General features: G+C 44.4%; 1 protein-coding gene across 2 annotated transcripts in view; it reads left to right on the plus strand.

The window, feature by feature from the left end:
• The first annotated feature begins 228 nt into the window (after positions 1-228).
• The window catches only part of LOC134933521 (SLC35A4 upstream open reading frame protein), a 29380-nt gene continuing 3044 nt past the window's right edge, over positions 229-26564 (plus strand). The window contains exons 1-2 of one of the 2 annotated variants that reach the window (XM_063928772.1): positions 229-369; positions 20661-20756. In XM_063928772.1, the coding sequence (XP_063784842.1) occupies positions 355-369; positions 20661-20756 (111 nt within the window). In that variant the 5' untranslated portion in view covers positions 229-354. Of the gene's footprint in view, positions 370-431; positions 465-20660; positions 20757-26564 lie in introns of those variants that run through there. The other variant, XM_063928771.1, reaches the window with a different exon arrangement.

Genomic DNA, 26564 nt, shown 5'->3' on the forward strand with positions numbered 1-26564 from the left:
CTTTCTGGATGCACTCTATCCATCTATCTAGCTATATATATCTATATAGATATATTTATGTATTTATTCCAAGCATATGATTATATGATTTGCCTTGCATTACTGTAAATAGCTTGTCTCTTCATGAACACAACTTGTTAGAACAGATGAAGGACTTGTATTGCCATCATGTGTGACAGAGCTCAGTTTGATTGACAGGCCAGCTGGTACTCCAGACTCTAGGCAACGCAGACGATCCCCGAGTCGTCGCTCGCCGCACAGGCCCTTGTGTAATCGTTCTCAGAGCTGATCGATTCGCCGGCAGTGCTGCAGCTCCCGTCCTCTCTCTCAGTGCGCCTGCGCCTGCCGGACAAGATGTCGGACGACAAGGTGAGTGGGAGAGAGGCGCAGAGGGGGCGCAGTGACGCTGTTAGTCGGTGGGGTATCTGTGCTTTTGCCCTTCCTACATGGGTGCTGAAATCGGGGTATAACGCGGCCGTGTTTAGCAGTTGGGTGACTTTTATAGAAGTGTCTGGTGCATGAGGTCCCGCGTCGTGGGGGCCGCCATCTTCCTGTAGTCCGGGGGTCTAACTGAGCCCCATATGGTGCATCCCAGCGTGGGGGAGTGTGCTGTGACTTGTAGTTCCTAAGCAGCTGCGGGAACCAAGGCCACACTGACTGTAGCCTTGGTGGGCGTTGGAAAATGTCAGGCTGGGTAATGTCAGACTTGTGTATAGGCCCACAGCAAGGTTCATCTCACCAATATGTCCCCAGGGGGCACTGACTGGCTATATAACTGTTACTAGATCAGCTATCCGGTTATCACATAGGCAGCTAGGTAGTAGCTCACATTCCGGCAGTGTGGTATGGGAAAGTATAAAAATAATAAATAAAATGCATTATAAGGGGTCATTGCCGTGCTGACACGCGCTTATTGATTGGGTTGGCGTCGCAGGCCGTGCTCAGGGCGTACAGTACATCCATCTTTATCTTATATCGACCGGCCATGCTCTCTCCTAGCTACATGTATGGTACAGTGCAGTGATAGGGAACCTTTGGCACTCCAGCTGTTGTTGAACTACACATCCCAGCATGCCCTGTTACAGTTTTGCTATTTGGCCATACTGTAGCAGGGCATGATGGGATGTGTAGTTCAGCAACAGTTGGAGTGCCAAAGGTTCCCCATCACTGGTATAGAGCTTGCCGGGAGACCTCAGCGGGGCGCGCACTGCGCAATAATCCGGGCGGTTTTCTCCTTTGTCTAATAATTCCCAAGGGTCTACAGTCAATCGCCTCCTGTCGTTTTTTCAAACAGCCTGTAACATGACAGGAGCTGATTGACTGGGTTTACCCTCTGCTTTACTCCTTGTTTCTCTGACGTCCTAAGTGGATGCTGGGACTCCGTAAGGACCATGGGGAATAGCGGCTCCGCAGGAGACTGGGCACAACTATAAAGAAAGCTTTAGGTCTAACTGGTGTGCACTGGCTCCTCCCACTATGACCCTCCTCCAGACTTCAGTTAGAATCTTGTGCCCGGCTGAGCTGGATACACACTAGGGGCTCTCCTGAGCTCCTAGAAAGAAAGTATATTTTAGGTTTTTTATTTTACAGTGAGATCTGCTGGCAACAGACTCACTGCAGCGAGGGACTAAGGGGAGAAGAAGCGAACCTACCTAACTGGTGGTAGCTTGGGCTTCTTAGGCTACTGGACACCATTAGCTCCAGAGGGATCGAACACAGGACCCGACCTCGATCGTTCAGTCCCGGAGCCGCGCCGTCGGCCCCCTTACAGAGCCAGAAGCAAGAAGTGTTCCGGAAAATCGGCGGCAGAAGACTTCTGTCTTCAACAAGGTAGCGCACAGCACTGCAGCTGTGCGCCATTGCTCCTCATGCACACCTCACACTCCGGTCACTGATGGGTGCAGGGCGCTGGGGGGGGGCGCCCTGAGGGCAATATAATACACCTTGGCTGGAAATCTACACCATATATAGTCAGGAAGGCTATATAGGTGTAAAAATACCCCTGCCAGAATTCCAGAAAAAGCGGGAGAAGTCCGCCGGAAAAGGGGCGGGGCCATCTCCCTCGGCACACTGGCGCCATTTTTCCCTCACAGCTCCGCTGGAAGGACGCTCCCTGGCTCTCCCCTGCAGTGTCAAGCTACATAAGGGTAAAAAAGAGAGGGGGGGCACTAAAATTAGGCGCAATATATATATATATATATATATATATATATATATATATATATATATATATATATATATAGCACTCCAAAAAGAACGGCACTCAGGGACTGACATATATGCAAACGTGTATTGTAGTTACATCGAACGTAAACGTTTTCGGGGACACAGCCCCTTCGTCAGGATCAGAAGACAATAACATTTAAAACAAGCACAAACATACATTTAAATACCTGCTGGTGACTCACCTGTATTCCTCCGCTCATCAGTCCCTCCGGCGCCGGCAAGCCGCTATGACGGATTTCCTGTGAAGACAGGAACCGTGACCATGGTAACGCTGGTTTGCGTTTCACCTGCTGGGCTTCCCGTTCCACACAGCCGTTATTATTGCGCATGCTCGGACGCCGATGTTCCTGTAAGCGGAGACACAGGGAAAACACGCAGCATGACAGACATTGTGAAAAAGTGACATGCATAAAAATAATAATAATAGCATACACAATAGATAATACCATTGAAACAATTAATAACAGACTACTATACATATACAGAACAGTGCCAGAGAAGTGAAAGCCACCTATATCTCCATTACAATATCCGGTGCTATCAATACTTCTAAATAGTGATTTTAGATAATAGTATACCGTCAAGACCTATAGGGAGTTCCAGTTAATTTTCTCATTAAGACCCATAGGGTAAATAGTACCCAATCGCAGGATCCATTGGGATTCCCTAATTAACAAATTTTTGGGTCTATTCCCCCCACGTAGTGATGCTGGAACGTGATCAATAATAAAATATTTTAAAGAGGACAGGGGGTGGCCCATTTCCTTAAAATGCTTGGCAACAGGTTGATCAATATATCTCCCCTCTAAAGTTAGACGTATGGCAGAGCGATGTGCCGCCATGCGCCCACTGAATTTACGTATAGTCTGGCCCACATAGTAAAGCCCACATGGGCAAACTATTATGTAAACTACGAATGAAGTACTGCAAGTGAGAATATGTCTAATCTCATATGTCTTATCAGTGTGAGGATGCTTGAAGGATTTGCAGGCAATTAAATGAGTACATGTAGCACAATTAACGCACCTATAGCAGCCCGGCTTTTTGGTATATACGTTATGAGGTCTAGTGGCCCCAAAACCTGTAATGTCTGTATGTACCAGACGATCACGCAGATTACTCCCTCTCCTAAAGGCCGCTATAGGTCTACTATTCCTAAAGACTGGTAGGTCTGGATCTGATTTCACCAAAGGCCACAACGCTTGTGTAGCTCTTCTAATAATGGGGCTAGCTACTGTGTAATCCGATACTATAGGCAATATGTCCTGTTCAGCTTTATGTTGCGGATAAAGTAACTCTGTGCGTGACATGCCTAGTACTCTAATTTTCTGTTCCATCAGAACATCCCTGTCATAGCCTCTATCAAGAAATTTGACTATGAGGCTATCTATATGTCCTTCTATTTTAGTAGAATCACTTGTGATCCTAGCAATCCTCATCATCTGAGAGAGTGGGAGGCCCTTTTTCAAGGAATCGGGATGATGGCTAGAGGCTTGAAGCAGAGTATTCCGGTCAGTCATTTTGTGATGCACTTCTGTCTCAAACTTACAATTATTCAGTAAAATCCTGACGTCTAAAAAAACCAGCTTCTGTAAGGCTATACGAATACGTCAACCGGATGGGAGACTGTGCATCATTAATCACTGCCAGCAGATGTTCTAACTTCTCTACCCCGCCCGTCCATAACATGAACATGTCGTCAATGTATCTGGTATACCATAGTACATTGTGACAAATTTCAGGATCCTCGAAGAAAATGACATCTTCGAAACTAAACATAAAAACATTGGCATACGAGGGGGCCACAGGTGACCCCATTGCACACCCCCGCAGCTGAAGGTAAAAATTACCGTCAAACAAAAAGTAGTTTCTTCGTAATGTCAGTTCCAAGAGGGTCACAAATAAATCATGATTAAATTCATCAGCATCTAAAAACGTATTGAGAAATTGGCGCATGGCCCTTAAACCCCCATCATGGGGTATGGAGGTGTATAAGCTGGAGACATCCATACATACCATCAGTGTTCCTGGAGCTACTCTATCAAATTTAGACAGCTCTAACAGAAACATTGTGGTATCCTTAAGGAATGATTGTTTTCTAGACAGAAGTGGTTGTAAAATACAATCAAGTAATTGAGCCACTGGTTGATATAGTGACTCACGTGCTGACACGATAGGGCGACCTGGTGGGTGCGCCCTATCTTTATGCACTTTAGGCAGGGTATATAGAACAGGGACCTTAGGGTATTGTACCACCAATTTGTTATATACCTTACTAGAAATCAACCGGTCATCACATGCTTTTTTAAGAATGCTATTTAATTCTGATTGGTACTGCTCAGTGGGATCTCTAGGTAATTTTAAGTAAACCAATTTGTCAGATAATTGTGACATAATTTCTGCTCGGTAGTCACCAATGTCCTGTATGACGATGGCCCCGCCCTTATCGGCTGGCCTGATGACAATATCGTCATACTGGGCTAGATCCCGTAAAGCCAAAGTCTCCTCTCTCCTCAAGTTGTGTCTGATAGCTCCTGGTGCTGCTGTGTATCTTGAAACTGCACCATCAAGTAATCCAAACGTTTTCAGAGACGCATTAGTGGAGACAGGATCATATTTGGAGCTAGAGGATGATTTCAGAAAATGATCCAAAATGGTGGTCACCGGAAGTTCTTGATGATATTGAAAATGTTCTTTTAATCGTAAATTCCTAGAGAATTTGTGAGCATCTCTCTTCCAGTTAAATTCATTGAATTTGTTGGTCGGTACAAAACTCAAGCCTTTGTTCAATACTTGCACTTCAAGAGGTTTCAAATGTCGTTGTGACAAATTAAATATTAGGTCTTCTTGGATTCTTGAATTTTTCTTCCCCCTCTTGTTTTGGCCCCCCCGGCGGGTGGGAGAATGGCCTGAGGATCCATACCATTCCTGGGTCCCCTGCCTAAAGGGGCACTTGCTGGACGTGAAGTATCATCTGATTCAGAGACGATGAAGTCGCTGTCGCTGTTTGATGTTTGATAATCTTTTCTGGCGCCAGGGTTGCGTTTTTGCCATGGGCGTCTCCTAAATGTGTTTCTGCGACCTTGATTTCCATTGTCTCCTCCTGTCAGCCACTTATACACATGATTGTCGTCATAGTCACCATCAACGGTGCGTTTCTTTTGTTTCTTAAATTTGATTAAGTTATTTTTATATTCATTGTGCTGGAGCTCCAATTTATTCAACCAATCATGACTGGATTCGCCCTCAAGGGTATGTAGATGGTCTTTCTCAAAGTTGGCAATTTTCTGTTTTGTGATTAGTAGTTCTCTGTTGGATTCCTCTATAACAGACACCATTAGGTCAAATGAACACTTGTTCAAAATAGCGATCCATCTGGCAACAAACTCTGGATTGTTCCGGCCAATTGTAGGCACGTTGTGGACCCTGAAGCCTCTAGGAATTTTATGTTCGCGATAATATTCCGATAGCGAGATCGCATGCAAAAGATAATCGGTTTCGCGGCGTTTCAGCTTCAGCAGCTGTTGGTACAGGTCCTCTGAGTTAACTACCGGATCACTGGTGTTCATTGCATCATTACATAGGATGGTCTCAATCTGAGCAGCAGTGTAGCTAAAAGTTGCCCCTTGTGGAGGTGCAGATATAATACAGCAACCAGAAGATTCAGCAATCGGTGCTGGAGCCTCCATTATATTTAAACAAAATGGCCTACACGTATAGAATGAGGGCACTGATACACTATAGATGGAGTCCGATCCAATTTATAAAGGTTCCCAACAGTTAGGTGTACTGGCATGTACCCCAAATGAATGATTAAAACGTTTATGCAATGTCCAAGACCCAGTGTCTAAGTAAATAAATATAAGTATAAACGATGATAAGGTGCCATACAACAGGTGCTCAATTGCACATCATATTCAATTCCAAATCAGTCGGCACTCATATAAAGAACAAATGCCCCGGTGTCCAGCTCAGAAAAAATCCATAGCACTCCAAAAAGAACGGCACTCAGGGACTGACATATATGCAAACGTGTATTGTAGTTACATCGAACGTAAACGTTTTCGGGGACACAGCCCCTTCGTCAGGATCAGAAGACAATAACATTTAAAACAAGCACAAACATACATTTAAATACCTGCTGGTGACTCACCTGTATTCCTCCGCTCATCAGTCCCTCCGGCGCCGGCAAGCTGCTATGACGGATTTCCTGTGAAGACAGGAACCGTGACCATGGTAACGCTGGTTTGCGTTTCACCTGCTGGGCTTCCCGTTCCACACAGCCGTTATTATTGCGCATGCTCGGACGCCGATGTTCCTGTAAGCGGAGACACAGGGAAAACACACAGCATGACAGACATTGTGAAAAAGTGACATGCATAAAAATAATAATAATAGCATACACAATAGATAATACCATTGAAACAATTAATAACAGACTACTATACATATACAGAACAGTGCCAGAGAAGTGAAAGCCACCTATATCTCCATTACAATATCCGGTGCTATCAATACTTCTAAATAGTGATTTTAGATAATAGTATACCGTCAAGACCTATAGGGAGTTCCAGTTAATTTTCTCATTAAGACCCATAGGGTAAATAGTACCCAATCGCAGGATCCATTGGGATTCCCTAATTAACAAATTTTTGGGTCTATTCCCCCCACGTAGTGATGCTGGAACGTGATCAATAATAAAATATTATATTACACAACGACATTTGAAACCTCTTGAAGTGCAAGTATTGAACAAAGGCTTGAGTTTTGTACCGACCAACAAATTCAATGAATTTAACTGGAAGAGAGATGCTCACAAATTCTCTAGGAATTTACGATTAAAAGAACATTTTCAATATCATCAAGAACTTCCGGTGACCACCATTTTGGATCCTTTTCTGAAATCATCCTCTAGCTCCAAATATGATCCTGTCTCCACTAATGCGTCTCTGAAAACGTTTGGACGATTACTTGATGGTGCAGTTTCAAGATACACAGCAGTACCAGGAGCTATCAGACACAACTTGAGGAGAGAGGAGACTTTGGCTTTACGGGATCTAGCCCAGTATGACGATATTGTCATCAGGCCAGCCGATAAGGGCGGGGCCATCGTCATACAGGACATTGGTGACTACCGAGCAGAAATTATGTCACAATTATCTGACAAATTGGTTTACTTAAAATTACCTAGAGATCCCACTGAGCAGTACCAATCAGAATTAAATAGCATTCTTAAAAAAGCATGTGATGACCGGTTGATTTCTAGTAAGGTATATAACAAATTGGTGGTACAATACCCTAAGGTCCCTGTTCTATATACCCTGCCTAAAGTGCATAAAGATAGGGCGCACCCACCAGGTCGCCCTATCGTGTCAGCACGTGAGTCACTATATCAACCAGTGGCTCAATTACTTGATTGTATTTTACAACCACTTCTGTCTAGAAAACAATCATTCCTTAAGGATACCACAATGTTTCTGTTAGAGCTGTCTAAATTTGATAGAGTAGCTCCAGGAACACTGATGGTATGTATGGATGTCTCCAGCTTATACACCTCCATACCCCATGATGGGGGTTTAAGGGCCATGCGCCAATTTCTCAATACGTTTTTAGATGCTGATGAATTTAATCATGATTTATTTGTGACCCTCTTGGAACTGACATTACGAAGAAACTACTTTTTGTTTGACGGTAATTTTTACCTTCAGCTGCGGGGGGGTGCCATGGGGTCACCTGTGGCCCCCTCGTATGCCAATGTTTTTATGTTTAGTTTCGAAGATGTCATTTTCTTCGAGGATCCTGAAATTTGTCACAATGTACTATGGTATACCAGATACATTGACGACATGTTCATGTTATGGACGGGCGGGGTAGAGAAGTTAGAACATCTGCTGGCAGTGATTAATGATGCACAGTCTCCCATCCGGTTGACGTATTCGTATAGCCTTACAGAAGCTGTTTTTTTAGACGTCAGGATTTTACTGAATAATTGTAAGTTTGAGACAGAAGTGCATCACAAAATGACTGACCGGAATACTCTGCTTCAAGCCTCTAGCCATCATCCCGATTCCTTGAAAAAGGGCCTCCCACTCTCTCAGATGATGAGGATTGCTAGGATCACAAGTGATTCTACTAAAATAGAAGGACATATAGATAGCCTCATAGTCAAATTTCTTGATAGAGGCTATGACAGGGATGTTCTGATGGAACAGAAAATTAGAGTACTAGGCATGTCACGCACAGAGTTACTTTATCCGCAACATAAAGCTGAACAGGACATATTGCCTATAGTATCGGATTACACAGTAGCTAGCCCCATTATTAGAAGAGCTACACAAGCGTTGTGGCCTTTGGTGAAATCAGATCCAGACCTACCAGTCTTTAGGAATAGTAGACCTATAGCGGCCTTTAGGAGAGGGAGTAATCTGCGTGATCGTCTGGTACATACAGACATTACAGGTTTTGGGGCCACTAGACCTCATAACGTATATACCAAAAAGCCGGGCTGCTATAGGTGCGTTAATTGTGCTACATGTACTCATTTAATTGCCTGCAAATCCTTCAAGCATCCTCACACTGATAAGACATATGAGATTAGACATATTCTCACTTGCAGTACTTCATTCGTAGTTTACATAATAGTTTGCCCATGTGGGCTTTACTATGTGGGCCAGACTATACGTAAATTCAGTGGGCGCATGGCGGCACATCGCTCTGCCATACGTCTAACTTTAGAGGGGAGATATATTGATCAACCTGTTGCCAAGCATTTTAAGGAAATGGGCCACCCCCTGTCCTCTTTAAAATATTTTATTATTGATCACGTTCCAGCATCACTACGTGGGGGGAATAGACCCAAAAATTTGTTAATTAGGGAATCCCAATGGATCCTGCGATTGGGTACTATTTACCCTATGGGTCTTAATGAGAAAATTAACTGGAACTCCCTATAGGTCTTGACGGTATACTATTATCTAAAATCACTATTTAGAAGTATTGATAGCACCGGATATTGTAATGGAGATATAGGTGGCTTTCACTTCTCTGGCACTGTTCTGTATATGTATAGTAGTCTGTTATTAATTGTTTCAATGGTATTATCTATTGTGTATGCTATTATTATTATTTTTATGCATGTCACTTTTTCACAATGTCTGTCATGCTGCGTGTTTTCCCTGTGTCTCCGCTTACAGGAACATCGGCGTCCGAGCATGCGCAATAATAACGGCTGTGTGGAACGGGAAGCCCAGCAGGTGAAACGCAAACCAGCGTTACCATGGTCACGGTTCCTGTCTTCACAGGAAATCCGTCATAGCGGCTTGCCGGCGCCGGAGGGACTGATGAGCGGAGGAATACAGGTGAGTCACCAGCAGGTATTTAAATGTATGTTTGTGCTTGTTTTAAATGTTATTGTCTTCTGATCCTGACGAAGGGGCTGTGTCCCCGAAAACGTTTACGTTCGATGTAACTACAATACACGTTTGCATATATGTCAGTCCCTGAGTGCCGTTCTTTTTGGAGTGCTATGGATTTTTTCTGAGCTGGACACCGGGGCATTTGTTCTTTATATGAGTGCCGACTGATTTGGAATTGTATATATATATATATATAAGCAGCTATAAGGGAAAAAACACTCATTTATAGTGGGATCCCTGTGTTATATAGCGCTCTGGTGTGTGCTGGCATACTCTCTCTCTGTCTCCCCAAAGGGCTTTGTGGGGTCCTGTCCTCTGTCAGAGCATTCCCTGTGTGTATGCGGTGTGTCGGTACGGCTGTGTCGACATGTTTGATGAGGAGGCTTATGTGGAGGCGGAGCAGATGCCGATAAATGTGATGTCACCCCCTGCGGGGTCGACACCTGAGTGGATGGTTCTGTGGAAGGAATTACGCGACAGTGTCGACTCCTTGCATAAAAGGTTTGACGACATACCAAATATGGGACAGCCGGCTTCTCAGCCTGTGCCTGCCCAGGCGTCTCAAAAGCCATCAGGGGCTCTAAAACGCCCGCTACCTCAGATGGCAGACACAGATGTCGACACGGATACTGAATCCAGTGTCGACGACGATGAGACTAATGTATCTTCCAATAGGGCCACACGTTATATGATTGAGGCAATGAAAAATGTGTTGCATATTTCTGATGTTACCCCGGGTACCACAAAAAAGGGTATTATGTTTGGAGAGAAAAAACTACCAGTTGTTTTTCCTCCATCTGAGGAATTAAATGAAGTGTGTGAAGAAGCCTGGGCTTCCCCCGATAAGAAACTGGTAATTTTTCTGACATTAACCCGAGTACCACAAAACAGGGGTTTTATGTTTGGGGAGAAAAAGCAACCAGTGTTTTGTTCCCCCATCAGATGAGTGAATGAAGTGTGTGAAGAGGCGTGGGTTCCCCCGATAAGAAACTGGTAATTTCTAAAAGTTACTGATGGCGTACCCTTTCCCGCCAGAGGATAGGTCACGTTGGGAGATATCCCTAGGGTGGATAAGGCGCTCACACGTTTGTCAAAAAAGGTGGCACTGCCGTCTTAGGATACGGCCACTTTGAAGGAACCTGTTGATAAAAAGCAGGAGGCTATCCTGAAGTCTGTATATACACACTCAGGTACTATACTGAGACCTGCAATTGGCTCAGCATGGATAGTGCTGCTGCAGCGGGGTCTGTTACCCTGTCAGGACAGGGATACTATTTGGCTAACCATAGAGCATATTAAAGACGTAGTCTTATATATGAGGGATGCACAGAGGGATATTTGCGGGCTGGCATCCAGAATTAATGCAATGTCCATTCTGCCAGGAGGGTATTAGGGACCCGGCAGTGGACAGGTGATGCTGACTTTAAAAGGCACATCTGCCTTATAAGGGTGAGGAATTGTTGGGGATGGTCTCTGGGACCTCGTATCCACAGCAACAGCTGGGAAGAAATTTTTTTTACCTCAGGTTTCCTCACAGCCTAAGAAAGCACTGTATTATCAGGTACAGCCCTTTCGGCTTCAGAAAAGCAAGCGGGTCATAGGCGCTTCCTTTCTGCACAGAGTCAAGGGAAGAGGGAAAAAAGCTGCACCAGACAGCCAGTTCCCAGGATCAAAAATCTTCCCCCGCTTCCTCTGAGTCCGCCGCATGACGCTGGGGCTCCACAGGTGGAGCCAGGTGCGGTGGGGGCGCGTTTCGGGAACTTCAGCGACCAGTGGGCTCGCTCACAGGTGGATCCCTGGGTTCTGCAAGTAGTATCACAGGGATACAAGCTGGAGTTCGAGGCGACTCCCCCTCGCCGTTACCTCAAATCAGCCTTGCCTGCTGCCCTCGGAGAAAGGGGAGGTAGTACTGGCGGCAATTCACAAGCTGTACTTCCAGCTGGGGATAATCAAGGTACCCCTCCTTCAACAAGGCCGGGGTTACTATTCCACAATGTTTGTGGTACCGAAACCAGTCGGTTCGGTGAGACCCATTCTAAAATTGAAATCCTTGAACACTTATATACGAAGGTTCAAGTTCAAAATGGAATCGCTCAGGGCGGTTATTGCAAGCCTGGAAGAAGGGGATTATATGGTATCACTGGACATCAAGGATGCTTACCTGCATGTCCCCATTTACCCTCAGGAGTACCTCAGGATTGTGGTACAGGACTGTCATTACCAATTCCAGACGTTGCCGTTGGTCTGTCCCCGGCACCGAGGGTATTTACCAAGGTAATGGCCGAAATGATGATACTCCTTCAAAAATAAAAAAAAGGGAGTTATAATTATCCCTACTTGGACGATCACCTTATAAAGGCGAGGTCCAGGGAGCAGTTCTTGGTCGGAGTAGCACTATCTCGGGAAGTGCTACAACAGCACGGCTGGATTCTGAATATTCCAAAGTCGCAGCTGGTTCCTACGACGCTTCTACTGTTCCTGGGTATGGTTCTGGACACAGAACAGGAAAAAGTGTTTCTCCCGGAGGAGAAGGCCAAGGAGTTGTCATCTCTAGTCAGAGACCTCCTAAAACAAATACAGGTGTCGGGGCATCAATGCACGCGAGTACTGGGTAAGATGGTAGCTTCTTACGAAGAAATTCCATTCGGCAGGTTTCATGCAAGGATCTTCCAGTGGGATCTGTTGGACAAGTGGTCCGGGTCGCATTTTCAGATGCATCGGCTGATAACCCTGTCTCCAAGGGCCAGGGTGTCGCTGTTGTGGTGGCTGCAGAGTGCTCATCTTCTAGAGGGCCGCAGATTCGGCATACAGGACTGGGTCCTGGTGACCACGGATGCCAGCCTTCGAGGCTGGGGGGCAGTCACACAGGGAAGAAACTTTCAAGGACTATGGTCGAGTCAGGAGACTTCCTTACACATAAATATTCTGGAACTAAGGGCCATTTACTATGCCCTAAGTTAGGCTAGACCCCTGCTTCAACACCAGCCGGTGCTGATCCAGTCAGACAACATCACGGCGGTCGCCCATGTATACCAACAGGGCGGCACAAGAAGCAGGATGGCGATGGCAGAAGCCACAAGGATTTTCCGATGGGCGGAAAATCATGTGTTAGCACTGTCAACAGTGTTCATTTCCAGAGTGGACAACTGGGAAGCAGACTTTCTCAGCTGGCACGACTTCCACCCGGGAGAGTGGGGATTTCATCCAGAAGTCTTCCAAATGATTGTACACCATTGGGAAAGGCCACAGGTGGACATGATGGCGTCCCGCCTCAACAAAAAGCTAAAAAGATATTGCGCCAGGTCAAGGGACCCCCAGGCGATAGCTGTGGACGCTCTGGTGACACAGTGGGTGTACCAGTCGGTTTATGTGTTCCCTCCTCTTCCTCTCATACCCAAGGTACTAAGGATAATAAGAAAAAGAGGAGTAAGAACTATACTCACTGTTCCGGATTGGCCAAGAAGAGCTTGGTACCCGGAACTTCAAGAAATTATCTCAGAGGACCCATGGCCTCTGCCGCTCAGACAGGACCTGCTGCAGCAGGGGCCCTGTCTGTTCCAAGACTTACCGCGGCTGCGTTGACGGCATGGCGGTTGAACACCGGATCCTGAAGGAAAAGGGCATTCCGGAGGAAGTCATTCCTACGCTGATTAAAGCTAGGAAAGAAGTGACCGCAAACCATTATCACCGCATTTGGCGAAAATATGTTGCGTGGTGTGAGGCCAGGAAGGCCCCAACGGAGGATTTTCAGCTGGGCCGTTTTCTGCACTTCCTACAGTCAGGGGTGACTATGGGCCTAAAATTGGGTTCCATTAAGGTCCAGATTTCGGCTCTATCGATTTTCTTCCAGAGAGAACTGGCTTCACTACCTGAAGTTCAGACTTTTGTTAAGGGAGTGCTGCATATTCAGCCTCCTTCTGTGCCTCCAGTGGCACCTTGGGATCTCAACGTGGTGTTGGATTTCCTAAAGTCACATTGATTTGAGCCACTTAAAACCGTGGAATTAAAATATCTCACGTGGAAAGTGGTCATGCTGTTGGCCTTGGCTTCGGCCAGGCGTGTGTCAGAATTGGCGGCTTTGTCATGTAAAAGCCCTTATCTGATTCTCCATATGGATAGGGCAGAATTGAGGACTCGTCCCCAGTTTCTCCCTAAGGTGGTATCAGCTTTTCACTTGAACCAACCTATCGTGATGCCTGCGGCTACTAAAGACTTGGAGGCTTCCAAGTTGTTGGACGTAGTCAGGGCCCTGAGAATTTATGTTTCCAGGACAGCTAGTGTCAGGAAAACTGACTCGTTGTTTATCCTGTATGCACCCAACAAGCTGGGTGCTCCTGCTTCACAGCAGACTATTGCTCGCTGGATCTGTAGTACGATTCAGCTTGCACATTCTGCGGCTGGACTGTCGCATCCTAAATCAGTGAAAGCCCATTCCACGAGGAAGGTGGGCTCTTCTTGGGCGGCTGACAATAGTTTTTGTATGCAGCCCTGCGCTGCCAGTTAAAAGCAGCCTGTTTGCAACACGTGGGATATTCCCTTATTTATCCCTATGAACCACACGAAATATACACAAGCAATAGATGGTTGCAGACTAGCGCTGAGTTTAAAAATAATGAAATTTATAAACAACTTGAGACTTTTCAATCTTCGTCCAAAGTTTCTTTCAAGCTCTTTCCACACATCAGAAAGACACTCACTTTATTATTCTGTCTCGCTTTCATGTAAAGGTATCTTTCTATCACCATACATCCACGGTACACTTCACTTGCAATGGACTTAGCTATTGGAATAACACTTACATTAGTGTCCTATCCCGCGTACACATCAAGGTATCTTTCGTATCCCTCACAGTATGGGCGGCAGGAATAAGGCAGACCAGTATTTTTCCAAAAAACACACGGCTTCTTTATTCATCCAATACAGCAAGTAAGTGATCTGGTATGATGGTTAGCAGCAAACTTCAACGCGTTTCGGGGATACCCTCCCCTTCCTCAAGAAGTAAAATGTATGTTCTAATCAGCCCGGTTATATTTAGGCTTCACAAGGTCACATGATCCATTTTGACCAATCCCTCACCATAGACAATTAACAGGTGTATATGTTTAAACAATTAAGAACTCCCACAACAGGAGTAACTTGCACATAAATCATACAACATGTTTTCAATTCACAGATTAAAAATATGTAAACCTAATTAAACACATTCAGCGTTGGTAATGATTAGGATCAGAATGTTTGATCCTCATAAGCAAAACATGCATTAAAGCAGACCTGTTTAGTTTTCAGAAAACAAGCAGTACAAAACCAAAACGCACTGTTTAGTTTATGTGCCCATATAGAGCGCTAGAAACGTGGAGAATATTCTCTCACTAGATACGATATAAATAGGACCCGCTGTATGTTAAGCACAGTTAAACTCAGATAGGTTTCCAGATATTAAACCGGCAAATAGCCGGCGATGCGGGTTTAATATACCCAAGTAAAACTAATTTGAAGGATAAATGCAGAAAATAAATGCAGAAAATAAATGCAGTCGGCAGATGACTGACGGTGCAGATAAAACGGACCCGAATGGGAATGCTCTCTTGGCGTATATAATACTCGTTTTCTGACTTAAACAGACCCCCCGACATATAAACTGTGGCACAACATTGTAGAGATATCATATTGTAACAGACGTCCAGGAGTCATTGGGTGCAGAGAGCTTCATCTGGTTGTCTCAAACGGTGCTGGATTGTTGTTACAGTTCTTGTCTTCCGTGGGTCAGTTTTTTTATTCCGCATAAAGCACATGATTGTGACTCAAAGATGAAACATGAAAGATGACAGAGACAACACAAAAAAAAGGAGAATTTAGGAGCGGCAGACTACAATACATATAGCATTACAGAAACCATTTAATCTCGAACTCTAAATTTAAACCACTTGGTGTTAGAGTTCTCAAGTGGTGTATAGTTTTCATTTCTGTTTGTGCTAAAAGTTTCTCTGTGCACCGAGATCTCCAGTTATTTTTAACTGTTTTTATGCCTATAAAACTTTTTAGACCTCCGAGGTTGCAGTTGTGCTTATTTTTAAAATGGTTAGATACACTGTGCAACTCGTACCCCTTCTTTATATTCCTAGTGTGTTCTGATAGGCGTTCTTTTAGCATTCTTCCCGTTCTCCCCACATATCGCAGTCCACAATGACACTCTAGAAGGTATATGACATTCTTTGTGCAGCAGGTAATAAAATCCTTAATCGGATATGTGGTCTGTGTCTGATTTGATGTGTATTCTGTTATTTTTCTATTTACATTACAGCTTTTACACATAGGGCAGAAGCCACATCGAAAAAAACCTTTTGAGGTAATTCTAGTTTGCATTCTTTCGATGGGCAAAGCACTCTTTACGAGCATATCTTTTAAGTTTTTAGCTTTACGGTAAATGAATCTTGGGCGATTCCTAATATTACCAGACAGTAACGGATCCTTCATTAATATATGCCAATATTTTCCAATAATCTGCTCTAACTGTTTATGTTGAGAGTTAAATTGGGTTATGAATGCTACTTCTTGATTCATACGGGGATCCTTTTTCTGACTATTAAGCATGGTGGAGCGTTCTAACATCCGAGTCTCAGCACGAGCTTTAGTGACTATTACAGGATTATATCCTTTATCTAGGAATTGTTTCTCCATAATTTCAGCATGTGCATCATATGCACTTATATCCGTACAGTTCCTACGTAATCTCCTAAACTGGCTTTTGGGTATACTCCTCAGCCAGTTGGAGTGGTGATTGCTGTCGGAATTCATAAAGGAGTTACAATCTGTTGTTTTTGTAAAATTCCTTGTAACCAATCTTTCACCCTCGGTATATGCATAAATCTAAAAAATTAATCTCTGTAGTATTAATATTAAATGTAAATTCAATATTTCTGTTGTTTGAATTGAGGTATGCACAAAACGTTTCCAAAGATGGACGATCTCCGTCCCAAATGAACAGGACGTCATCTATATATCTCGTCCAGAGTACTAGACTGGCACCCCACTGGTGATCAGACCAAATCGTCTGATTTTCCCAGTGGGCCATAAATAAATTAGCATAACTCGGTGCCAGTCTAGTACCCATCGCCGCTCCGAGCAGCTGTAAGTAAAAATCTCCCTCATACCAGAAAAAGTTATTGTGCAATATGAGTGATACTCCCTCCAAGATAAATTGTATATCTACAACAGGGGTGTTTGCTTCAGTTAAGAAATGTTGGAGTGCCTCTAATCCCTGATCGTGTGAAATAATCGTATATAAGGACTTCACATCTGCTGTTACCAAGAGGTAATGTGATTTCCATTGTACAGCAGCCAACTTATTGATAACTGATATAGTGTCTCTTAAATAAGATTTTGTGTCCACTACAAGCGATCGTCCATCTTTGGAAACGTTTTGTGCATACCTCAATTCAAACAACAGAAATATTGAATTTACATTTAATATTAATACTACAGAGATTAATTTTTTAGATTTATGCATATACCCAGAGGGTGAAAGATTGGTTACAAGGAATTTTACAAAACCAACAGATTGTAACTCCTTTATGAATTCCGACAGCAATCACCACTCCAACTGGCTGAGGAGTATACCCAAAAGCCAGTTTAGGAGATTACGTAGGAACTGTACGGATATAAGTGCATATGATGCACATGCTGAAATTATGGAGAAACAATTCCTAGATAAAGGATATAATCCTGTAATAGTCACTAAAGCTCGTGCTGAGACTCGGATGTTAGAACGCTCCACCATGCTTAATAGTCAGAAAAAGGATCCCCGTATGAATCGAGAAGTAGCATTCATAACCCAATTTAACTCTCAACATAAACAGTTAGAGCAGATTATTGGAAAATATTGGCATATATTAATGAAGGATCCGTTACTGTCTGGTAATATTAGGAATCGCCCAAGATTCATTTACCGTAAAGCTAAAAACTTAAAAGATATGCTCGTAAAGAGTGCTTTGCCCATCGAAAGAATGCAAACTAGAATTACCTCAAAAGGTTTTTTTCGATGTGGCTTCTGCCCTATGTGTAAAAGCTGTAATGTAAATAGAAAAATAACAGAATACACATCAAATCAGACACAGACCACATATCCGATTAAGGATTTTATTACCTGCTGCACAAAGAATGTCATATACCTTCTAGAGTGTCATTGTGGACTGCAATATGTGGGGAGAACGGGAAGAATGCTAAAAGAACGCCTATCAGAACACACTAGGAATATAAAGAAGGGGTACGAGTTGCACAGTGTATCTAACCATTTTAAAAATAAGCACAACTGCAACCTCGGAGGTCTAAAAAGTTTTATAGGCATAAAAACAGTTAAAAATAACTGGAGATCTCGGTGCACAGAGAAACTTTTAGCACAAACAGAAATGAAAACTATACACCACTTGAGAACTCTAACACCAAGTGGTTTAAATTTAGAGTTCGAGATTAAATGGTTTCTGTAATGCTATATGTATTGTAGTCTGCCGCTCCTAAATTCTCCTTTTTTTTGTGTTGTCTCTGTCATCTTTCATGTTTCATCTTTGAGTCACAATCATGTGCTTTATGCGGAATAAAAAAACTGACCCACGGAAGACAAGAACTGTAACAACAATCCAGCACCGTTTGAGACAACCAGATGAAGCTCTCTGCACCCAATGACTCCTGGACGTCTGTTACAATATGATATCTCTACAATGTTGTGCCACAGTTTATATGTCGGGGGGTCTGTTTAAGTCAGAAAACGAGTATTATATACGCCAAGAGAGCATTCCCATTCGGGTCCGTTTTATCTGCACCGCCAGTCATCTGCCGACTGCATTTATTTTCTGCATTTATTTTCTGCATTTATCCTTCAAATTAGTTTTACTTGGGTATATTAAACCCGCATCGCCGGCTATTTGCCGGTTTAATATCTGGAAACCTATCTGAGTTTAACTGTGCTTAACATACAGCGGGTCCTATTTATATCGTATCTAGTGAGAGAATATTCTCCACGTTTCTAGCGCTCTATATGGGCACATAAACTAAACAGTGCGTTTTGGTTTTGTACTGCTTGTTTTCTGAAAACTAAACAGGTCTGCTTTAATGCATGTTTTGCTTATGAGGATCAAACATTCTGATCCTAATCATTACCAACGCTGAATGTGTTTAATTAGGTTTACATATTTTTAATCTGTGAATTGAAAACATGTTGTATGATTTATGTGCAAGTTACTCCTGTTGTGGGAGTTCTTAATTGTTTAAACATATACACCTGTTAATTGTCTATGGTGAGGGATTGGTCAAAATGGATCATGTGACCTTGTGAAGCCTAAATATAACCGGGCTGATTAGAACATACATTTTACTTCTTGAGGAAGGGGAGGGTATCCCCGAAACGCGTTGAAGTTTGCTGCTAACCATCATACCAGATCACTTACTTGCTGTATTGGATGAATAAAGAAGCCGTGTGTTTTTTGGAAAAATACTGGTCTGCCTTATTCCTGCCGCCCATACTGTGAGGGATACGAAAGATACCTTGATGTGTACGCGGGATAGGACACTAATGTAAGTGTTATTCCAATAGCTAAGTCCATTGCAAGTGAAGTGTACCGTGGATGTATGGTGATAGAAAGATACCTTTACATGAAAGCGAGACAGAATAATAAAGTGAGTGTCTTTCTGATGTGTGGAAAGAGCTTGAAAGAAACTTTGGACGAAGATTGAAAAGTCTCAAGTTGTTTATAAATTTCATTATTTTTAAACTCGGCGCTAGTCTGCAACCATCTATTGCTTGTGTATTCTTCTTGGGCGGCTGCCCGAGGGGTCTCGGCTCTACAACTTTGCCGAGCAGCTACTTGGTCGGGGTCAAGCACATTTGCTAAATTCTACAAGTTTGACACCCTGGCTGAGGAGGACCTAGAGTTTGCCCATTCGGTGCTGCAGAGTCATCCGCACTCTCCCGCCCGTTTGGGAGCTTTGGTATAATCCCCATGGTCCTTACGGAGTCCCAGCATCCACTTAGGACGTCAGAGAAAATAAGATTTTACTCACCGGTAAATCTATTTCTCGTAGTCCGTAGTGGATGCTGGGCGCCCATCCCAAGTGCGGATTGTCTGCAATACTTGTATATAGTTATTGTTTAACTAAAGGGTTATTGTTGAGCCATCTGTTGAGAGGCTCAGTTATTATTCATACTGTTAACTGGGTGTAGTATCACGAGTTATACGGTGTGATTGGTGTGGCTGGTATGAGTCTTACCCGGGATTCAAAATCCTTCCTTATTGTGTCAGCTCTTCCGGGCACAGTATCCTAACTGAGGTCTGGAGGAGGGTCATAGTGGGAAGAGCCAATGCACACCAGGTAGTCCTAAAGCTTTCTTTAGTTGTGCCCAGTCTCCTGCGGAGCCGCTATTCCCCATGGTCCTTACGGAGTCCCAGCATCCACTACGGACTACGAGAAATAGATTTACCGGTGAGTAAAATCTTATTTTTATACCAGGGGCGTGGCCTAGAAGGCACAAGGCCACATCCCATTTTTGCATGTGCGCCTTCGGCATGATGTCGGCTCTTTGACGTACCTAAAGCCCAGTACCCACGGGCCGATGCAGGAGAGATGTGTGCTGAGCGAACCGCTCAGCACACATCTCTCCTGCCGCTCAGCATAGCGCGATCTGTGCTGAGCGTGCGGGGGGAGACAGGGGGGCCGCTCATTTCACCCAACGGGTGAAGTGAGCGACCCGCTAGATTGGCCTGCATGCAGGCCAATCTAGCAGCAGCGATGTGCGGGGCCGCGCATCGCTATCGCTGAGGGGGCTACACACGGAGCGATCATGCTGATATTCTAAGCAATCTAGTCAGATTGCTTAGAATATCGCTCCGTGAGTACCCCCCTTAACACATCTTTTTAGGCTCTTTGTCTCTGACTGGTTGGCCACCCCTGCTCTAGATTGTCACTGGTTTTCCTATTACTACGTCTTATTTATTGTAGCGTTTACCTTGAACTTTCTGTTCTTAACAGGGTGCCCCAAAGTTGAAGGATCTCGCCTTTCTGAAAGATCAGCTGGAGGGTCTACAACGTAGAATAGAGGGCGAGGTACAGTCTGGAGTAACCCAGGTAAAGTAATAGTTATCTTTTATTGGCTGTAGAAAAATTACAAATGCAATTCTTACAGTAATAATTTTTTTTTTCCAATATAATAAATATCCATATAGTAAAACCACAGAGTTCTCATCCCAGTGACGCCAGTGGTTTGGTAGATCCTTATCGCTGCCATTGCCTGCATCCAATGCTTGGAGCAGTTTGCATGTAAACTGTGGACAAGGGACGTCCGCATGTCCCACTATCAGCAGCAGAAGCTTCCCTCTGCCAGCAACATAGAGACTCTGGGGGAAATGTTATAGGCTGCGGCTTGCAGGCATCGGCGCGAATCTGGCAAGTGTGCCCGGTGTGTTAAAGCGGCAATCATTTAAAAGGCAAAACAGCTTGGTTGTCCCTTTTACAATAATGCTGCTAAAAGAATATTGGGCAGAGTGACCAGGATAGCTCTGATGGCTGCACCCCACATGCTGTATTGTATTTCCCCCGCTCAGGCGCTGGTAGGGGCTTAGTACCCGCCCGGCTCCTGCCATAATTTCTGTGTATCGCCAAATCTGCACATGAAAACTGTTTTCCCGGTTTCTTTAATTTGCGGCCTAACTGTTGTGTATTTATAATGTTCCAACATGTTTTATGGTTCTGATACAGAAGATAGGCATTAAAAAGACACACATTAGGCAAACAGGGTAAAAGGTCAACACACACAAAATAAAATGTTGGGTGTTGTTTTGTGATTTTAAACATTTTTTTTTTTTACTCCCTCGCGGGCTTGCTTTGCTCGCCACACTTTGTGCGCGGTTGCTAATGGTGATAGTTTGTGACATGGATAGTCAGTTTGATGAAATGCGTCTGCTTGCGGCCTCGCTTCACTCGCCCCGCTCACCACAAGGTTACTAAAGGTAACAGTTTTGGACATGGATCGTAAATGCAGCAAAAGTTGTAAAAGTGTCGACTTTTTGACGGTCGACCTTATGACCCTATCGACCTAATGCATGTCGATCATTAGTGGTCGACCTATTGACTGTATTCCTTTTTAGTGTAGATCTATAGACTGGATACCGTGTTTTATACCGATAAAGGTTTTCTCTCTCTAAGTGTATTGCGTTACATATAAGAAGCTCATTGTATCCCTCCTTATATCTCATTTCTTGCTTAGATAGCCATACCTCTCTGATATCGGGAGATATGTATTAAAGCTTGGAGAGAGATAAAATAGCAGCCCATCAGCTCCTAACTAATTATTCAAACACAGCCGGTAAAATGGGATGTAGTTATGTAATGGGATATAGTTAGGTCACATTACCGTCACCTACCTCCCGCCGGGATCCGGTCTGAAGATCGACAGTGTCTAGGTCGACAATGTTTAGGTCGACCACTATAGGTCAACAGTCACTAGGTCGACATGGATGGAAGGTCGACAGGGTTTCTAGGTCGACAGGTCTAAAGGTCGACATGAGTTTTTCACTCTTTTTTTTTTTTTGGATTTTTTCATACTTAACGATCCACGTGGACTACGATTGGAACGGTAAAGTGTGCCGAGCGAAGCAGTAGCGGAGCGAAGGCACCATGCCCGAAGCATGGCGAGCGAAGCGGTGCACTAATTTGGGATCCCGGTCACTTTACGAAGAAAACGACACCTAAAAAAAAAAAAAATCCTCATGTCGACCTTTAGACCTGTCTACCTAGCACATGTCGACCTAGAAACCCTGTCGACCTTCCATCCATGTCGACCTAGTGACTGTCGACCTATAGTGGTCGACCTAAACATTGTCGACCTAGATACTGTCGATAAAACGAACCACACCCCCTCCCGCCACCCCCTGATCCCAACAATTGGCATGCCGACTAGCTGGGACTATTCCCACTTGTGAGTGTCCGTGACACCCGTATAGTGGGAATAGAATCTGTGGCGAGTGCAGTGAGCCCGCAAGGGGACTTGCTGCGCTCGCCTCCACCTGCTGGGATCCCGGCGTCGGGATGCTGATCGCCGGAATCCCGGCCGCCGGTAATCCATACCCAACTCGGTAAAATGATAGTTAAAAGCCGATGGGTTGTGTGGTGAGAGGGCATGTGTTTCACCATAATTGCCCATGTTTCTGTGAGGTCAGCTTCCTTCAAGAGAGAGGAAAACAAAACCTGCACATCCTGCACCTGCAGTAGTAATTTTGAACTCCGGGCTTTCTGTATTACACAGCTCTAAGGGTAAAATTAGAAGTCTGGGTTTTCCAGCTCACTTAGAGCCAGCAGGAAGTCAGAAGCAGGAGAGGAGTTTAGAACTCCCATACGCCCAGTACACAGTGCACTGATGCCTGCTAGAGGCCAGCGAGTAGACTGCAGTTTTATAGTTCCGGGGCTTGGACGTTGGCTGTGCCAAGAGAGCATGGCGGATGGTGGCTCTAGGTCATTGCAGCAGAATGACTGTTGAGCACGGGGAATGCTAAGACATTTACTTTGCATTTGTCCAAGTTATGTACCTGTGCAATCAGGCCCAAGCCCGTGTATGCTATGTCCAGTGTCTGTTTCCATTAAAGACCCTGGGGTAAATTTACTAAGAAGGGAGTTCTATTTATCATGGGATGTTGCCCATAGCAATTCTAGATTCAGATTCCAGGTATTATCTTCTAGAACAGTGGTTCTCAAACTCTGTCCTCAGGACCCCACACAGTGCATGTTTTGCAGGTAACCCAGCAAGTGCACAGGTGTATTAATTACTCACTGACACATTTTAAAAGGCCCACAGGTGGAGCTAATTATGTCACGCGTGATTCTGTGAAGAGACCTGCAAAACATGCACCGTGTGGGGTCCTGAGGACCGAGTTTGAGAACCTGTGTTCTAGAAGGTGCTAGATAAATCAAAGTCAAATCTGGTTGGTTGCTATGGACAAATAGAAGTCCCATCTTAGTAAATTTACCCCACAGTGTTTTACTAGACACCTGGTTTCCGAGACCTTATTTCCAGTACCCGTTGTGGTACTTTATCTCTCTCCAATGTTTGATACAGTTCCCCCTTATAGTTGGTATTGTATAGCATGCCCAGGGGACTAAAAAAAAGTTAAAAGTTAACTTCAAGAGACACCGTTACAGCTGCCACTTATTCTGCTCTCATGTACGGTCTGTATTTCTTTAGAAAACATGTTTATGAATTGTACAGTGTGGTTAGCACTTTATATCATTTTCCTGAGAGCCGCCTCTTCCCATTCCCGCTTGCTGAGTCTCTCTGCGTTGCCAGATTGCTGCAGCGAGGTGGTGTGCTTACTGTAAGAGGTTAGTGAGCCTGTGGGGGGGCTCCATCTGCCGCCTGTCCTCCTCTGATAAGATTGACGTAAATGAAGGTTCTGACCATGCTCTGCTGAGGCCAGGAATAAGCAATAATAACGTACTTAATCCCACCTTATTAGTTCTTGTTTGTGATCTCGGCACCACTCGTGGGAGTCTTTGACATTTTGCAGACGTCTGTTGCCAGTTTATATAAGATGTAACTGCAGAGAAGATAGAAAAGTACTTCTGTTGATGGGTTTATTACTATTACTGTACGATTTTACTGTCTTGTTGATTCAACATCAACTGTGTTGCTTGTCCATTTCCATCACCGGCCGCCCCCCCCCCCCCCTGCTAGGATATTGGAATTAGGATGAAAGTAAAAGTTTTCATTATTTCTTTGTGAATGAAATATGCTTAGCTGTTTTGTCTATTTTACATATTATGCATTTTATACTGACTGTTTTATACATATTATAGTTACTGTTGAGGTTTTCTGTCTGGCAGTTGGCACAATGCATTCCAGAGCTAACAAAGCAAATAGCATTTATGCTAGTATTATACACTGCTCAAAAAAATAAAGAGAACACTAAAATAACACATCCTAGATCTGAATGAATGAAATATTCTTATTAAATACTTTGTTTTTTACATAGTTGAATGTGCTGACAACAAAATCACACAAAAATTATCAATGGAAATCAAATTTATTAACCGATGGAGGTCTGGATTTGGAGTCACGCTCAAAATTAAAGTGGAAAAACACACTACAGGCTGATCCAACTTTGATGTAATGTCCTTAAAACAAGTCAAAATGAGGCTCAGTAGTGTGTGTGGTCTCCACGTGCCTGTATGACCTCCCTACAACCCACACAAGTGGCTCAGGTAGTGCAGCTTATCCAGGATGGCACATCAATGCGAGCTGTGGCAAGAAGGTTTGCTGTGTCTGTCAGCGTAGTGTCCAGAGCATGGAGGCGCTACCAGGAGACAGGCCAGTACATCAGGAGACGTGGAGGAGGCCGTAGGAGGGCAACAACCCAGCAGCAGGACCGCTACCTCCGCCTTTGTGCAAGGAGGAACAGGAGGAGCAGTACCAGAGCCCTGCAAAATGACCTCCAGCAAGCCACAAATGTGCATGTGTCTACTCAAACGATCAGAAACAGACTCCATGAGGGTGGTATGAGGGCCCGACGTCCACAGGTGGGGGTTGTGCTTGCAGCCCAACACCGTGCAGGACGTTTGGCATTTGCCAGAGAACATCAAGATTGGCAAATTCGCCACTGGCGCCCTGTGCTCTTCACAGATGAAAGCAGGTTCTCACTGAGCACATGTGACAGACGTAACAGAGTCTGGAGAAGCCAAGGAGAACGTTCTGCTGCCTGCAACATCCTCCAGCATGACCAGTTTGGCAGTGGGTCAGTAATGGTGTGGGGTGGCATTTCTTTGGGGGGCCGCACAGCCCTCCATGGGCTCGCCAGAGGTAGCCTGACTGCCATTAGGTACCGAGATGAGATCCTCAGACCCCTTGTGAGACCATATGCTGGTGCGGTTGGCCCTGGGTTCCTCCTAATGCAAGACAATGCTAGACCTCATGTGGCTGGAGTGTGTCAGCAGTTCCTGCAAGACGAAGGCATTGATGCTATGGACTGGCCCGCCCGTTCCCCAGACCTGAATCCAATTGAGCACATCTGGGACATCATGTCTCGCTCCACACCACCAACGCCACGTTGCACCACAGACTGTCCAGGAGTTGGCAGATGCTTTAGTCCTGGTCTGGAAGGAGATGATCCTCAGGAGACCATCCGCCACCTCATCAGGAGCATGCCCAGGCGTTGTAGGGAGGTCATACAGGCACGTGGAGGCCACACACACTACTGAGCCTCATTTTGACTTGTTTTAAGGACATTACATCAAAGTTGGATCAGCCTGTAGTGTGTTTTTCCACTTTAATTTTCAGTGTGACTCCAAATCCAGACCTCCATGGGTTAATAAATTTGATTTCCATTGATAAGTTTTGTGTGATTTTGTTGTCAGCACATTCAACTATGTAAAGAACAAAGTATGTAATAAGAATATTTCATTCATTCAGATCTAGGATGTGTTATTTTAGTGTTCCCTTTATTATTTTTGAGCAGTGTATATATCTTGTATAATAATTGTGTAGGGTCTGTCCCGTCTTCTTAATATGGGTGCAGTGGAAGCCTGGTCACACACCTCAACGGCGCCCACTGCCGAGGGAGGCAGGACAGACCTAGAAGAGGAGGACCATGGTCAGAAGAGAAGGGGCGGGCCAGACAGAGTGGAGGATGGGGCGGGTGTGGGGGCAGAAACCAAGATGACCCGCCATATGGATCAAGCAGTCATCTGGCTGGAGGAGCACTTGCAGTGAACGTCTCGATTTGTATTAAACCTAGTTTTCAAATTTGGGTGTAGATTGATTAAATCTTCTAAAGACGACAATAGCAGCCAGTGTGATTCTAGATAGCATTTTATAGAATGTACTAGATAAATGACAGCTAGAATCTGAGTGTTCCCATAGGCAACACTTCAGATTATCCTCTTTAGAAG

The sequence above is a fragment of the Pseudophryne corroboree genome, chromosome 6 (genome assembly GCF_028390025.1).
Source record: "Pseudophryne corroboree isolate aPseCor3 chromosome 6, aPseCor3.hap2, whole genome shotgun sequence".
NCBI lineage: Eukaryota > Metazoa > Chordata > Amphibia > Anura > Myobatrachidae > Pseudophryne > Pseudophryne corroboree.